Raw genomic sequence first — 16,017 nt, 5'->3', positions numbered from 1 at the left:
TTATACAAAACGATTACAATTTGACGGGTAGTTTTTATAAGTGTTTATGCCATTTGTGCGTGGAAATGTCTTAATGGTATACAATGTGTATGAAGTGAATACTTTTCTGGCCAACAGTTAATCAAGTTCTTCGTCCAGTATTTAATCCTCGGTTCGCAATTATCGAACTATCCGAGTAAAATGTTTATCTATAACCGACTACCGCCTAACTACAATTTACATAATGCTTAAAAATTTTGACTATTCAGTCGGGTTCCTTATCTCTACGACGAATATTTAATGTTAATGGGTATACTAAGCACACAACTTATACATTATGTGTCTTAAAAGTACAAGTTCCTATCACTACCACGAATGCAACGTAAATAACTACACGAGTAGATTTAGAGTTCACGATTAGGTGTCGCCCCACCGTCAGCGGCTAGCCTGGAGCGACGATCATAAAATTATGTGCAAAACATACACGAGTTACACAGAAAGTGTATTAATTTAGTAGAGAACAGAAGTCTCATGGTTGAACAGCCAATCTACAGTTGCTTTCTCGCTGACGATGGGACGAATGAATTATTTATTTGTCTTTAATTACATATTTATTTTTGGGACTAGCCGGCTATACGAAAATCATAACAAGGCAAATAAATATAATAAGATCACAGAGTTCCTTTAGAAACTGAACTATAGCATTAGCTTATTAAGTATGCAATCCTTTGTCAATAATATTTACATAATATATACGTGCTTACAACGAAAAGTACACACATTCAATTCAACATTAAGACAGTACATTTGTGCTCGATTTACTTTAAATGGAAATAATTATGAACGTTAAATGTACATTGCTTATTTTAAACGTACTTATAGCTTTGTATCCTGAGCGACTTCGGTAAATTACGATATAAAAAGCAGTTGTATCACTTTGAGTTATAAGAATTGAAACCTGGATATTTTAATCATGTAAAATGTTAGCGTTCTTCTTTATTGTACACTTATATTAGTGCTTACGTATTTACAGTTACTGGATTGCAGTGAGATACACAAAAGCCTCTACGGTTTTCCTACCGGTTTTTATTTGACGTTCACTAATCTAAGTCCGACCTTACATTACACATGCTGTACAAGACGTAGTAGGTTTTATAGAAAGGTTAACTACGCAACACAAAAACAGATGAAACGAATGAAGATGGGTAATATTTCGTAATTTAAAAGTTTGCGCCACGCTCTTACAAAACAAAACTGAGAGCACACTCTGGAATAACTCCACATGTACAAAGAATTACAACGTTGTCTTTGCACAATAGTCGTGTCTTGTAGACGAGTTCTGTTGTGGTGCTCCACTCTCCATGCCCAACGTTACACAGAATACACCAACTTTATTTGCTATTTTTAGATGTTTTTTTTTTATTATTCTCGTTGTGTTTTATTATCCATATTGGTTAAAGCAGTTTTTATTAATTGTTTACGTTACAAATGTATTTATTTATTTTAGAATGTTTCACGCTAGACTTACTTCATACTAGTTATGCATGAAAGGTATGGGTTAAGACAAAGTAGTTTAGACCTTTGGCAAGTAATTATGACCAATTTTGCGGTAAATATCAACAATAATGCAAACATTGCGAAATAAATATCAAAATTCTACGTTAAGTCATATACCCATGTCGTTGTCTCTCAAAGTTGTATCTTATCCTATTGCGATGGTAATTCCGAAAAGATTTATTAATATTCAATTGACGCACGTTTATTAAGACTTCTTGGTCCTAAGTCACTTTCCTCTAAACTATTAACTGCGTCTTAATTACCAAAAAACAATAAAACAAGCTGGATATTTTACAAAAATACAAAAGTAATCGTTGGTAGGTTGATCCTCCATCGAGGAAAGCGTATTTTAAAACCTATTGTTAATTACGTCCCTCTCAAAGTCTCTAGAACGGTAAAGGCACGGTCATGATGTGTATTGCACTTATGGGATTACTTGTCCGTACAGACAGAGAGAAGAAATTCTTCTAAATGGTTCAAAACACGCTCTAATCTACGAGTCAAGTCGAGGAAAGCGTTTCAAGGCACATACTTTTAGAAACAATAGGAAGGTGGTACAGATGAAAAAATAGCTGCACCACCGTCAGGTAAGGTTACGTCAGATGAGTTGAAATCAGAGCGACCGCTAGAAGCGTAGCCTACGATAAGATTCAGTAATACAATGAACCTCCTAGTACTAATCCCGAGCGCTCGGCTACCGATACAAAGTACACCGACAAGTACCATCATGGTAATTACCCTATAATGTCTTTACACCGTAACTATGGTATTCATAATACATACAAATTGAAATCAAAGCTCTTAAAGTTCATTAAAAGTTTTACCTGCACTGTATCACCATTTTCACGAGTAGTCTAGAACACTTTCCACTTACACAACCCAATTATACGAAAAGGAGCGCCCGTCAGAAAATGTTCAGTCAAGCGTATCACGAGTTAATTATCGCACACTCCGCCGTTTGCAATAGTAGGAATATGATTCCCATTAGTCTTTTCGTGCAGCTGACAGGAGTGGTGCGTAGACTCCTGTCAAAAAACGGGAGGCGGCCTCCTGGTGTCGCAGGGCAGGGTGAGACAGCCGCCGCGGCACAGGTGGGTCGCGGCGTGCAGCAGGGCGGGCGCCCGGGCCGGCGGCGGCGCCAGCGGCGGCAGCACGGGCGACAGCGAGCCCGCGCCCGACGGGCTGTCCGCGGCCGCGGACGGCGGGCGCTACACGTGCGTGCACGCGCCCGCCGCCACGGGTCACCCGCCCGCCAGCACGTCCTCCGGCTCCGGCGACCAGCAGTTGTCCGACAGCCAGCACCCCACCACCACGGTCACGAAGCCGATCAGCAACGCTAGTATTATGTACACCTCTGCGTTTCCTACACAAAATATAACCAAATATTAGATAAGCACGACCTGTGCTAATACTACATCATGGAACAGTAGTGAAAGTTGCAAAGTGTGAATCTAACCGAGCTGCTTGCGTATTCCCAGCGGCTGCCGACTGCGCCAGAGTGAGTTGATGAGCGTGGGGTCCCCACGCGTGCGCCAGTCGCGATATCCTCTCCCTCTGGAATATTGACTGAATCTGCGAAACGTAAATTCTTATTAAATTCGTTGTACATCACGTAAATTTAAACTACCTACATATAGCTATAATGCCTAATCAAAACATTACTTAGATATAAAATGCTAAGTATGTCTACATTAATAAAATAATGTCACACCACTGCTTGTAATGAGACAGCAAAGCTGCCGAAGGTGCTTTGATCGCAAAATTGGCGTAAAGCCAAGCTTTCAATGCTGAAGCTTACTCGTACAAATTGTACTTTCATACTGACTGTAGCAAAAAAGCGAAATTGAATTGTTACCATTTTCCGTCCATAGGATATTTACGTTGCGGTTCGTGCATAGGCCTAGTGTAAATAAGTGGTTCATGCGAATGCAGTTGTAACTACCGTGATAAATAGGTATTATGAAACTATATAGTTACTAAAGCGAATAAAATTTTGTATCATAAATTCAAAAGTCAAAGCTGATTATCGTGGAAACGGGTATGGATCTGGTAGATGATGCAGTCGATTCTGAATTGCCGGAAAAATGTCTTGTTTATACATTCGGATGATAGTTTAAAACAATTCAATTTCGCAGCATTTAGGATTCAGTGTTACTTTATTATGGATTATTAGGAAAATATAATAGTTACATGTTTAGGTAGAGGACATATTTGTAGGTTTGGATTCTACTAAATTCTTGTTCTTCTTTACTTTAGGATTTAATAAAATCGAGTAAATTAACATTATTATCTAAATAAAATACCTACTTATTTAAGTAACCATTAGTCGCTAACATTATCAAATGAGGTTTCGATCAATCGTCCCTGCTTCAGTTACCCTACGTACTACTTGTGAGTCAAACGTGCAAATGTCAACCATGTAATGTTATCGTCATGCAGCGGAACTGTTCATCCATCGGACAATTGATGGCTTACAAAAATGATCTCTGCCTTTGGCCCCTAATTTATTATAAAGAAAAAGTTGTCAAAACACTCTAAATAACAAATGACTTACATTATCTCGTCGCACCGGTATTGTAGCGGATAATAAAATATGAAATATATGTATGTATTTGTTTGATTTAAAACACATTAAATTAACAAAAAATAAAACAAGTAAATTCACAGATCATTATGAATCGGTAAACCAGTGTACAAAATTACAAAAAAGTCATATGTTTTGGGAGTCATACAGTGATGTTACATTATCCAAACAAGAAGTTCGTGTACGTGACCTGACGTGATGTCTCGACAACCTCGTCGATTATCATCTATCTGTGAGCCCACACTCAATATGCTCGACGCCACTTAGGCTTCATCGTCCTCCTTATCTACATATTTTATCTTTCTTCCTACTAATATTACAAGGTATTTACAATATAGATGATACTAAGACACTCGATGATAGAGAAAAGGGGATAGAATCATAAAGGCACTTTTATGAGGTACCTACCGACCTATCGTAAACTACAATGTTCTTATTATGATAGATACCCTTTCACTGAAGGCGCGTCGAGGCTTTAACCTCTTAAGGCTGTAAGAGAGTATGTGAAAGCTCTTGGAAAAGTATCAAGTACCTATATCGAGTCTATTGGACATTATTTTTACTAAGCTGGGTGTATAATCATAATCGTTTCGAAGTCGCCTAAAGTAAACATCATTAAATGCAATGTTGACCATAAATAAATAAGCAGGTATCTTGAGCCTCGTCTCTCCAGGGTCACAGGCTGCGTTTAATAACTTTTTCTTTTTAATAACTAATTTAATTTTCTACCGCTACTAAATTATGTAACACGGGGCAGATTTCCTCATTCTTGGGGAGGCATTCTGTTTTATCTATCAAAAGATCCGCTACTGGATATATTTCCCAAGCGAAGCGAAATTTAAAAGTTGTTCGGTAAATGTCTGATATCTTTCGAATTCGATTGTTTATTTACTGGAATGAGAGATACACTTTTCTATTAGATAAAAATTGGATACTGAGCACTCTTACGTTTGTACCTATTTGCGGTACACATAACCGTCAAATTCAGTTTGTTACGTTAACGTTAGTTTAATAAGTAATCTCCTACTTTCTTACAAATGTAAATTTATATTTACTGAGAATGCAATAAACATAACCTCACTTTAAAAGTTCGTTACATAAATATGGTTTAGCAAAGTGGTATCAGTTGTGCTGTAGATTCATGTTACGGGCTTATTTTATAGCATCCCGTGAGAGCCTTTAAACTATCGATAGCAGACCCCGGCCACAAGTTTTAAGTTATTGGTGCATCGCTCTTAACTTGATCCTACCTATATACAAATAGTTCAAGGATGCGACGAATACGACAGTAAATATTTACCTCGTCTCTAGTTCTGAAGTAGTAAGTGTAACTCGTATATGTCAGAATAGTCTTCCGTAGCACGAAGACTAGACGTTAAGTTCGTTAACTATTCATGCATGTTCCTGATGTGTTTAATTTCATTAAGCGCCCTAAGTTTTACTATGTAGTCATTCGGGCGTGAATATATCAATTTATTTGCTCTTATAGTTGAAATTGTAATGTTTATGCTAGCTTTTTGTCATTTCTAGTTAAGATATTTAGTACATTAAAATTTTAATTGCTTATTTCGACACCTTAATTTGTTTCGAAAAACAACTGGGAATGCAAATAATGTGAAAAAGATTAGGTTTTTTTGCACTGAACTTCTAGACAAAATTTAAGCAGATTTTTGTGCTTATAAATGAGTCACAATGAAGTGCGAATTCGATTTACACATAAATAACTACAGTACATAGGAGAGTGCATTTACCTCAACTTAATCGGTGCCCATATTGCTGGACCGGGAAAGTAGAAGGAAGGAGACCGAGAGGCCGAAGTCCCATATGGTGGTCTGACCAAATAACCAAAGAGCTGGAGATGCCTATGAATGTTGCAATGCATCAAGCAACAGAACGCCATAAATGGCGACATCTAGTGGACAGGATCAGAAGGAGTCACGATCCTCAGCAGTGAGGGAAACGACTAAGAAGAAGAATCGGTGCCCAATCTTTCCTTACTAACAATAGCTACAACTGATATGTGATCCAGTTATTTAACGTCAGCTACCTGACCATCTTTGGTTAACTTTGATACGGTATGATACCTATACTTATGTCTCGGAAGGGACTTCGTACAGTCCCACAAAAACTTTATGTCCGGAGACTGAGAGCAAGACTGGTTTACAAAAAGTGTGTCATCTGCGGTCTGCCTAAAGCTTTTCCCGTGCATTATGTGATTGTGTTTTACTACCTCCAGCCTAAATTGCCTAATCGATTAGCAGAAAGGGTATAACAATGGGGCAATAAATAGTTGGATTCGTTTTAGTATCCGCAGCGTCATTAGTTAGGGAAGCCGTTTCACCAATACGGAATGGTGAATTTAGATCTTAACTACCGGAGATAAATCGCTCATATCGTATTCGCAGTTCACACCTGATACATTTCAGCCATTCTTCACGATATCGAACGCTAAGTACCTTATAATGTGACATTAAAGCCACTACTGCCTTCGATTTGATTCTAGAATTATTTTCAAAAATCTGAGGTGAGTGCAAATGTTGCTCTCTGACAAAAGTGCTCAAAATTTAATCTTAAAAGGAAAAGTGGAAAAAGGAGGTGTTACGTGAGTATACTTTTCTAAGATAATAATCTTACATAGCTATTTACTACATCTGGTTACCCAAACTGATTTCAATTTATAGTGAACTTTGTACCGGCCGACCTCTTGCATGACAAATGAAGGTCGTAATTGCTTTTCCAGGTATAACTATGCCATAAACCTACTTGGGATATGAAAGTTAGGTTAAATGACAATAGCTTAACGGCACAGGTTGTCGTCGGTCTGAAGAGCATGAGTACCTCTCCGAATTTAGTATGGTAAACCCACTCTTAACTTTAATTTTAGTTTAGTTGTTTAATTTAAGTATTATTTTAGGGTAGGACTTAATGCACAGGCTACATACTATACAGAAATCAGAGTTATGTCATTACCGGTGTAAATATCGCAACGCTTGTTCAGAAGAGCTTCGAGTGTCTTTAAGCCACATATACTTTTCTGTGCAAACGTTTTTGAAATTAGTCAACGCCCCGAAGAAAAATACTGTACAGGGTCAATAGTTCTGAGTTCCGTGACGCGAGGCCCATTTATATCCCACGAGTACCAATACCCTCATGCGACATACATCTTTTGAGTGTGTCGGTAATACCAATTTTCTATGTTCCTTTCATAAAATGGCATCAATATGCATATGTAGTAGTGCACTGCCATATATTCTATATGTATGCGCAAGCGTTACGTAGGTAAAAGTTAATTTTTGTAGAATTTCTGTATACTAAGTAACCAGTGTACCTTATTATTAGAAGAAAAGAAACAAAACATAGATGTATAATTGATCAGAGTGGTACCTTCGTACGCCGCCGACTCCGGCCGGAGGCGCGGTGGAGTGCGGCACCCCAGGCGGGACCTGCGCGCCTCCTTGCACGCCGCCCTGCACACTTCCTTGCGGGGCGCACACACAACACCCTGTATACAATGGAACACTTAAACTGTAGGAAAACTTTACACATGCTGCGAATGTAACCACAGCCCGTAGTCACTACAATGCGATTTTACGTCAGATGAAATGCAATTCAATTTATATCCTCATTTTTGTAAAATAAAACAACACGACGTTAAATCATACTACGTATATACTATAGCAAAACTACGCGTCAAATCAAATATCTTGCCAATTTACAACTACGAACGTCACGTCATAAATGCAGATTTTACATTTATCCAAAAAATAAATTCGGATTTGTAGTTTTGATTCGTGTTCATTGTACCAATGTGTAAAGCTAAAAAAAGTTTTAACACCTCTGCACCACAACATGCGCTTATGAAAGGCTTAAAAAAAGCGAATCTAGTTTGACAGGCATCCGCATTGAAAGCACAAATAGTCAGTTAAGTAAACAAGTCGGTTAGTGGACAGTGTGCGAGACTTACATAAATATTGACAACAATGCGTACGTTAGTGTTTTGTTTGAAGTGGAGCTAATCAAGTTAGGTCGTTAGTGATGACAGGCATTATATTGTTGTCATATAATAAGACCAATTGTTTTAAAAGCAACATTCTTTTGTTTAGTACTAATCTTTAACAACCTTTGATTTCTTTATATAAAAAACTAGATTTTAATATTTTTATCGTGAAAATTCTGGATGTAATTTAAAATTTGTAACAGGACGCCGCAGCCGCTTGATTTTATTAAATGGGTAACATTTTACGATTTATTCCATTCTAATACCAAAAACTAATACCACTGGTATTTGTTTCAACTCATATTTTGTTTCTATTCCGAACGGATACCATTGTTTAAACTAATACCAAAACAAGTTCAAAGATATAAGGTACAGTCAGTAAAAATGCTTTGTATGTAAATATAAGACCTTTAATTGAAAAAAAAAAAAAACAGATAACTCCAAAAAAAACAAATTTTGTTAGCAAACGTCTTGTTCAATGATAAAATATCACTTAAATAATCAACTTTAATATAATTTTAGTTCCTCTCTATACCTGTCTAATATTTTTTTTTGCAAAACCATCAAACAGGAAGAATTTACTTACAATCTAAAAATTACAAAATATCTCAAAAAATTAACTCTTAATTTATATTGAAATTTATCTGACATAGTTATTATTAGATAGGTACGTAATTATTCACGTCTACCTATCTCATAACAACTATGTCAGGTAAATTTTTAACAAAAATAAATCACTTTTTATCTAACAATTGTAAAATATCACAGAAAATCAACTTTTTGTATAATCAAATCAGTCATTCATCACTTACATAGCAATGAATCAGCAATTTTTTTTGCAATGAATTCTAACCTTACCTAAACAATTGTAAAACACAGAAAATCAACTTTTTGTATAATCAAATCAGTCATTCTTCACCAACAAATTAATATACACACTTTGGATGGACTTCGCTGGAGAAATTGCTAGCGTTACTGCAAACTCCGTTGAAGTCCCCGTTGAAACCCCGTGACCCTCAATATAGGTGAAAAAGGCAAACTTATCTGGGAAACAGGGAAGTGGACAGGAAGGCAGTCTGCCGACGACGGGGCACTCGAATGCCGGCCGGCCAGCGGGACACTTTCTCGCGGGCTTTTATGGTTTTTTTTTTTTATTTTTATCGCGCGACGAACCGCGGGCGATACCAATATTTGACTTTTTCAAAGAGAAGTGAAAACAAAAGCGAAACCCGTCATGGCAGGAAAAATTAAAAATAAAGAAATGAGGAAACGACCAAGAAGTCTGAACACACTTAATAAATAAAAATCACTGTCACTCTGATACCAATACGCCACCGCCACCGCACGGAAATGTACTGAGGAATTTATGTAGATAAAAGGAGATGGCCAAAAAAAAACCCAGAGTCGACAGAAACTTCATATGTATGGTTGGATTCAGTATAATGTGTAGATTACAAAAAGTATTTCATATCATCTAAAAACCATGGGGTTCTCTTTTTACAAGGTTTTTTCGATGAAGATTTTAGTACTAAAAAAGCATAACTTTTCTATTTGCTGTTCATTAGAAGTTGTGCATAATATAAAACTTTACACTCTGGTGTATGTCTGTTAGCACTATACACGAGTGAAGGTTTAGAGCTGACCTGATGATGGAGAATAGAGAAGGTCAAGGAAACTCGGCAATGGTAAATATTAACTACCTCGTGTTTGGGCTTATATTATTCGCATTGACGAGAACTTTTCACTAATGCGAATAAAAAGCTAAAAATACAAAAAAAAACTTCTAGGTTTTTTTTTAACTTCTAAGTTTTTTTTTTTACTTTTAATTTTTATTTTTAAATTAATCTTTGCCAGTTCAGAAGTTTACACATAATAGGGAAACCTCTTCAAGCAGGTAAGGAAGGGTACTTAATCGTATCTGGAGTGGTTCATGTCAATAGTGCAACGGGAGGGGGTCAAACTCAAGACCTTTTAATTACCAGGCAAACTCTGTAACTATGGGGATATTACTATTCGCATGTATAATGTTAGTATACCTTGTTTTTTATGGTCCTTTATGTAAATAATCTTTAAAATCAACATAAATTCAACATAACCTATTTTTGTGAAAATATGATATAGCTCCTATACCCCATGGATTTCAGGCTGGACTTTTTGGCACCATCAAAGGTCTATCCTAATGAACCCATTGGTACCCATTTCGTTGCTGTCGATTCTGGGTTATTTTACTATGAAGATTTGGCCATCTCCTTTCTCTCCGAGTCAAAGCACAACATTCCAGTCACACTTGACTCTGATTGGTTGTTTCGAATTTTGGAACAATAGAGCAAACTCACCCTTTCTCGCAGGTAAAAAAAATAGCAAGATGATTCACTAAAACTACTCTTACCTATGCTAACCTTTGTAAAAATATTGGAGTGAAGTGAATTTGGAAAGTTTTAAGCATTATATTACGATTACATAAAAATATTGAAAAACAAATTTACTTTGATTCGGTTTGACTGCGCTGACTGTACCAAATTCAAGTTGTTGGTATTCGTTCGTACATCAAATTAAATTATTTAAAAAGTGGTATCCGTTCGGAATAGAAACAAAATATGAGTTGAAACAAATACCAGTGGTATTAGTTTTTGGTATTAGAATGGAATAAATCCATTTTACGGGTCGCTATCTTGACCTCATTTGTTTCGGCAGTACCTTTTTGTTTACCAAGTAAGTGGGTCTGCAACTGTTGCTTTTCTTGTCAAGTCCCGAAGTTAGTGCGTTGAAAACAATCATCAATCACGGATTACAGCGCCACGACGCCGATGCGATATTGTCACAGTCTTGCCAAATAACACCGTTGGGCCAAAACTTTAAAATTGATGCTTACGATAGCTATCTAAAAGTTTTATAGCTATAAACGTACAATAGCAAAGTTGAGTGCATTATTGTTTGCGGTTGTCAATCTGGTTTCGGCAAATTATGTAGCGGAACCAATTCGTTTTGCTCAATTATTTATAATGTTCAGCCGTAATAAGCATGGAGGTACCTATTATGTACATATCTTTGCAATTTTCTCTATAAAATAAACCAATGCTCTTAGTCTTTGTACTAAGAGGAGTTGTTTTATTCGATTATACTTGTGAGTTAAAAGTTTTCCGCAGAAAACAATGTTAAGTACGAAGTCCGAGTATTGTTTTGTGTTGAAGTAAAGATCGGTCGTCTGTTGCGAAGAGTGTATTATGTAAATTGGTGCCTTCATGAAATGATTAAGACGGGTCGGCATCGACCCCGTGCGATTGGTATCTGAGGCCAATTACAGCTGTTCGCGTAATGGCCAGTAAAATTAGTTTAATGCATGTGCACAGCCTGTTGCAGCTGTAATCCCCACTCCAGCGACCACTAAGTACACATCAATTTAATTTTACAGCTTGATTCAGTACAGTAGCAGGTACTCAACATTCATGTTTATAAAGTCAGTTTTACAGAAATTGTGGAATATTTTTTTCATAGAATGCACAGCATTTTACTGACGATAAAGAGATATTTACGGTACACCTAAGTACAACAATGCCCAGTGTTATTTGCAAGTAAGCGCTTAAGCGCTAGACCTATCCAAGCCATTTTACAGCGCTCGCTGCAAAGCTACGCGGTATCCTATTATTAAAAGCGATTCATGTTGATTATCCACTCCGGAGCATAGCTACGTCATATTACACGCTGTCTTGTTCCGAGTTCTGCGTGAGATAACTCCGATACTGACTTACTGGCATGAATGTAATGACTAGCGATGAACAATATAAATTATCGGCCTATCTCAGCAATGTTAATCCTACACGTCTTTATCTGTGCCAGAATTCTCTCGGCTGTCTAAGCTAATAAGCTACTAGAGTGTACAAAATATTATTTTCTTTGTATTTTGATAGGTACGCGAAATAACGGAATACACAGGCAATATTTTGCTATAACGGAGGTAGTTACTCAATTTCAAAATGTTTATTCATTTGAGTAAAAATACAGAGTTTCTAATAAAAGCCGTGAGCGCCAAGCTCAGTGACAAACGGCGAAGATATGTGTGTAACCATAATATTCGAGAAATAAAAATCAGTGAAGCCCGTTTATTACAGTGACGCCAGTTTTCACTGAAATAAAAAATATTTCTCGTAAACGTCCAAAATAAATAATGACTGAACACAAACACCGATAGAACTGACTCGTTTGTAGATCAACTTCGTATAAATAGTTCACATAAAAGTAAATATACTTTTATGGCATGATACTATTGACATGGTTTTATTATAAAACTAGCGCAGTTTTGATTTAGAAATGTTTACGACTATTGAGAAGCTGCCCGTCATAGGCAAACGTTTAATGATGATTACGACATTTAAACGCGAAGTATACAATCCCATATTTTTACGTCTGTTTGCAGACGACGGGCTGTTATGTTTATTGGAGTATCTTAATGAAATTCGACATAATAAAATCCCGGAAATATCTTCTTTATTCATACTTTATGTGACAATAATATAAGTTGGCAAGCCTGTCATGGCCGCATTAGCATTAGAGTATTATTATAATGTTTTGGCGTCAGTTTGAGCAGGTTATGGCTACGCATATCGTAGCAGTGACGCGCGGGGGCGTAGCAATGACGCGTTTCGTAGCAAAAATACATGAGTGTCTCGTAGCCCTGACGTATGTTGCAGCTACGGGATTTAACGTAGCATAAATGCGTTTATATTGTTCAGAGAATTTTTCAATTCTTTTAAAATCACTTTGTTATTTAAAGGTTAATGATCTGATTAAGTTATTCAATAAATTACTAACATAATGTACATTTGAAATCATGAAATAGATTTAAATTTAAAAAATTATGGAAGTCGGGATATGTATTCCTTTGTGTATTTCATTGTTACTGTCCAATGAATTTCGTCTGGGCGTGTGAAGCGAGTAAGGGATTACATTAGAGAATGGGCTGCAGCTTGCGCACCTTTGGTGATGCATTACGAATTTATGTGGGGTTAGCTCGCGAGCATTGTGAGTACAGCTGTTTTTAGACCACTGTGGGAATGAAAAAGGATCTTAACATTATTCAAAGCTGACCATGAGAGCTGAGTTTTGCGTGTTTACTTCTATTGTTTTACTGGTACTTTCTAAGTTAGATGTTACTAAGATTCGCAGGAAGAAACAATTGAAAAGGCTCACAAAATCAGTGCCACAGCCACTCAGTGCTTTGTTTCTACAACAATAATGATATGGTCTACTGAAGCTCATAGAGTTGCGAGACCACTATTATTCCGGTCGCCCACATTGACTGATTTACGGCGACCACAGATGCCTTAGTGCAGCATAATAGATAGATTACGTGATGCCAACATACAGACATCCAATTATAATTATCTGCTCACGGCCGCCGTGTAACCGCAGGCATGTGTTTCATTGTGTAAGTATACGTGACAGACTTATCTACAAGTGAATACATCACCCTAACTAATAGAATATGATAATACAAATTCATTAACCTTGTGGTCCCCAGATTAACGAGGTTACTGAGGATTACACTAGGCTGATGAGATTCGGATTCAATCATATCTGAATCCCAGCGGTTATGCATTTATTTTGTAAGATTAATTTAATTTTTGAAAATAATCGCAATTATGAATTGACATTATCACCAATGAAGTACGTTATATAAATGACGCTAATGCTATTAGTGAGTTTCCTTTTATTAAAATCACGTCGCATTGTAAGGCGAGGCCTCGCGTCGCACACAATGAGTGCGGAAGGCGCGACAGCGGGAACAAGGAGACTAGAAGGCGCGATGACACTCCTTTTCAAGATGCGCTATTGCACTACATTCGCCCATTGTTTTCCTTCAACAGCAATTCAATAGACGTCGTTTATCGCACTGGCACAAATACACCTCTCATGTTTCTATTTGCTCATAGAGAGGGAGCGAGAACGACTCCTGAATTATTCATTTGAGTTATTCGCTGCTAGAGGTGAGCAGCAAATCATAATCCTCATAATCTGAGTCTGCTGCTCTACGAAGGTTTAGTGACACAAATTATGGCCGAACAAAACAAAGCTGAGGCCCGTTTAGTAATGTGTTACAATGTAACGATTTAATTCATTATTTTCGAGGCTGAAGCATGAATTTATGTATTTGAAATGGACATCAGTAAAATATATGACGATTGAGCGACATAAGCTCACGCAATACTCGTTAGCATTGTTTGTACATTGTGGTACAGAGAATTGCAGTATTTCCCGAAACTAATTGTCAGTTTTACAGAGATTTATTTTATTCTAAAATGGTTGTTAATATTGTATGACAGGATGACTACGTTGTTTGTTATGTGGCGCGATTATATAATAGCCAGGGTCTGCGTCGACAAGACAGACGCGACGACTCGTGTTGGGGGATGCGGGCTTTATCAAATGATGCCAGAAAAACAATTTTCTCCACGCCGACCTTGTCATGATACAGCTATTGTTCCAATAAGGGAGATTTAGTTATTCAAGAAAGTTTTGACGTAAATCACCTTGTTTATTTGAAAGTGAAAAAGTTGTTCTTGTTATTTGCTACAATACAAATTCCTATGCAAATTCTCAACTCATGTACAAATATTGTTTCGAGGACACATCGATAAAATAGGAATTGGTCATAACATGGCAACTAATACTGGTTCAATTTGAAGCCGCAAATACATAGTTCGAAGAACAATAAAAATTCGTTTGTTACACACCATTGCAACTGTCCGTTGATTTAAAATGGCACAAACATGCGTCGTTTTAACTGCGAGCCTCGCAATGTATCTAACAATAATAGCTATAATAGTCGTGTTGTTCGACGCACTCGGCCACATTTTAAACCGCTACTCTCAATAAACTTTCAGAGTAGAAACCTCGCAGCTTAAGTAATATTGATATTTCACAACAGTGGCGATGTTTTCTTACGTGTTAGCAAACTGTACTACTATAACTGAATATATTATTCAATCCATTGAACATGAATCATATCACGATCGCTATCGTGGCGACTTTGGTGACGTAGGGGATATACTGAATATGTATGTACGAAGATGAGCTGGATACTCAAAACATGATATCATAGTTAAGAAATCATGCGTTTGTTTGATCTGAATTTATGTGGTTTTAATACAAAAAGGTGTAGGTACAATTTGTAAGTTACACGCATGTGTGGGACAGTGGGACTACATAGACCAAGGTCGTCACTGACGTTGGAAATTGGTCTCCGAAATTCCTAAACAATATTTAATACAACATATTTTAACGGAGTTATTATCCGGTACCTGTGGAGATATAAGGGGGAGGGCTATGTTCAGCAGTGGTCGTCCTATGGCTGAGATGACGTTGATGAATCAGTTAAGTAAAAAAATGGTATAGTAAGTAAGCGAAGACATTACCGGCGAGTGCTGCGATAGCTGCCAGCGTAAGGAGGGCGGAGCGGCTGCGTGCCATGTCAGCAGGGCATGCCGCGCGCTGCGCGCCGCGTCATCGCCGCGACATGCTCCGCGACGTGCCACAACTCGTCTGCACCCACAAGCAGCGCACCACCTTCAAAAAAAGAACACATCATCAACAGTATTACCACCTCGTTAACCTGGCCAGCTCAAAAAAAATAATATGTTTATATACTAGTTTCCGCCCGCGGTTTCACCCGCGTTCAGGTGTGACTGTTTCCCGTAGCCAGATGATGACAAAAACTATCCCATTTCCTTCTCCCGGGTCTAAGCTACCTCGCCTTTAATTTTCAGCTTACACGGTTCAGCCATTCTTACGTTATAAAATGTTTAACTAACATAGCATATTTATACAGATAAGTACATAGGTAAATACGCGGTGGACGCACATTGCTTTAGGTTAAATTAAGTAGACATAAGTTTGTGAGGCC

The 16,017-nt window shown here is 37.4% G+C and overlaps 1 protein-coding gene across 1 annotated transcript; it reads right to left on the bottom strand.

Annotated features, from left to right (window-relative positions):
* Positions 1–2,777: 2,777 nt before the first annotated feature.
* Positions 2,778–15,646, bottom strand: LOC124633271. The gene is made up of 4 exons (XM_047168448.1): positions 15,530–15,646; positions 7,505–7,622; positions 2,993–3,108; positions 2,778–2,899 (listed from the first exon to the last, which is right to left on the bottom strand). The coding sequence occupies exons 1-4, from the start codon at positions 15,582–15,584 to the stop codon at positions 2,778–2,780; spliced, it is 411 nt and encodes a 136-aa protein (XP_047024404.1). The 5' UTR covers positions 15,585–15,646.
* Positions 15,647–16,017: the final 371 nt, after the last annotated feature.

This window comes from Helicoverpa zea, chromosome 9 (assembly GCF_022581195.2).
Source record: "Helicoverpa zea isolate HzStark_Cry1AcR chromosome 9, ilHelZeax1.1, whole genome shotgun sequence".
Taxonomy (NCBI): Eukaryota; Metazoa; Arthropoda; class Insecta; order Lepidoptera; family Noctuidae; genus Helicoverpa; species Helicoverpa zea.
Note: the sequence above shows the minus strand (reverse complement) of the source record. Positions and strands in the feature narration are given on the sequence as shown.

Coding starts and splice junctions, on each gene's coding strand:
- LOC124633271 (XM_047168448.1), bottom strand. CDS start 15,584: ATGGCACGCAGCCGCTCCGCCCTCCTTACGCTGGCAGCTATCGCAGCA. Junction 7,623..15,529: donor AGCTATCGCAGCACTCGCCG/GTAATGTCTTCG, acceptor CATTGTATACAG/GGTGTTGTGTGTGCGCCCCG. Junction 3,109..7,504: donor GGAGTCGGCGGCGTACGAAG/GTACCACTCTGA, acceptor TACGTTTCGCAG/ATTCAGTCAATATTCCAGAG.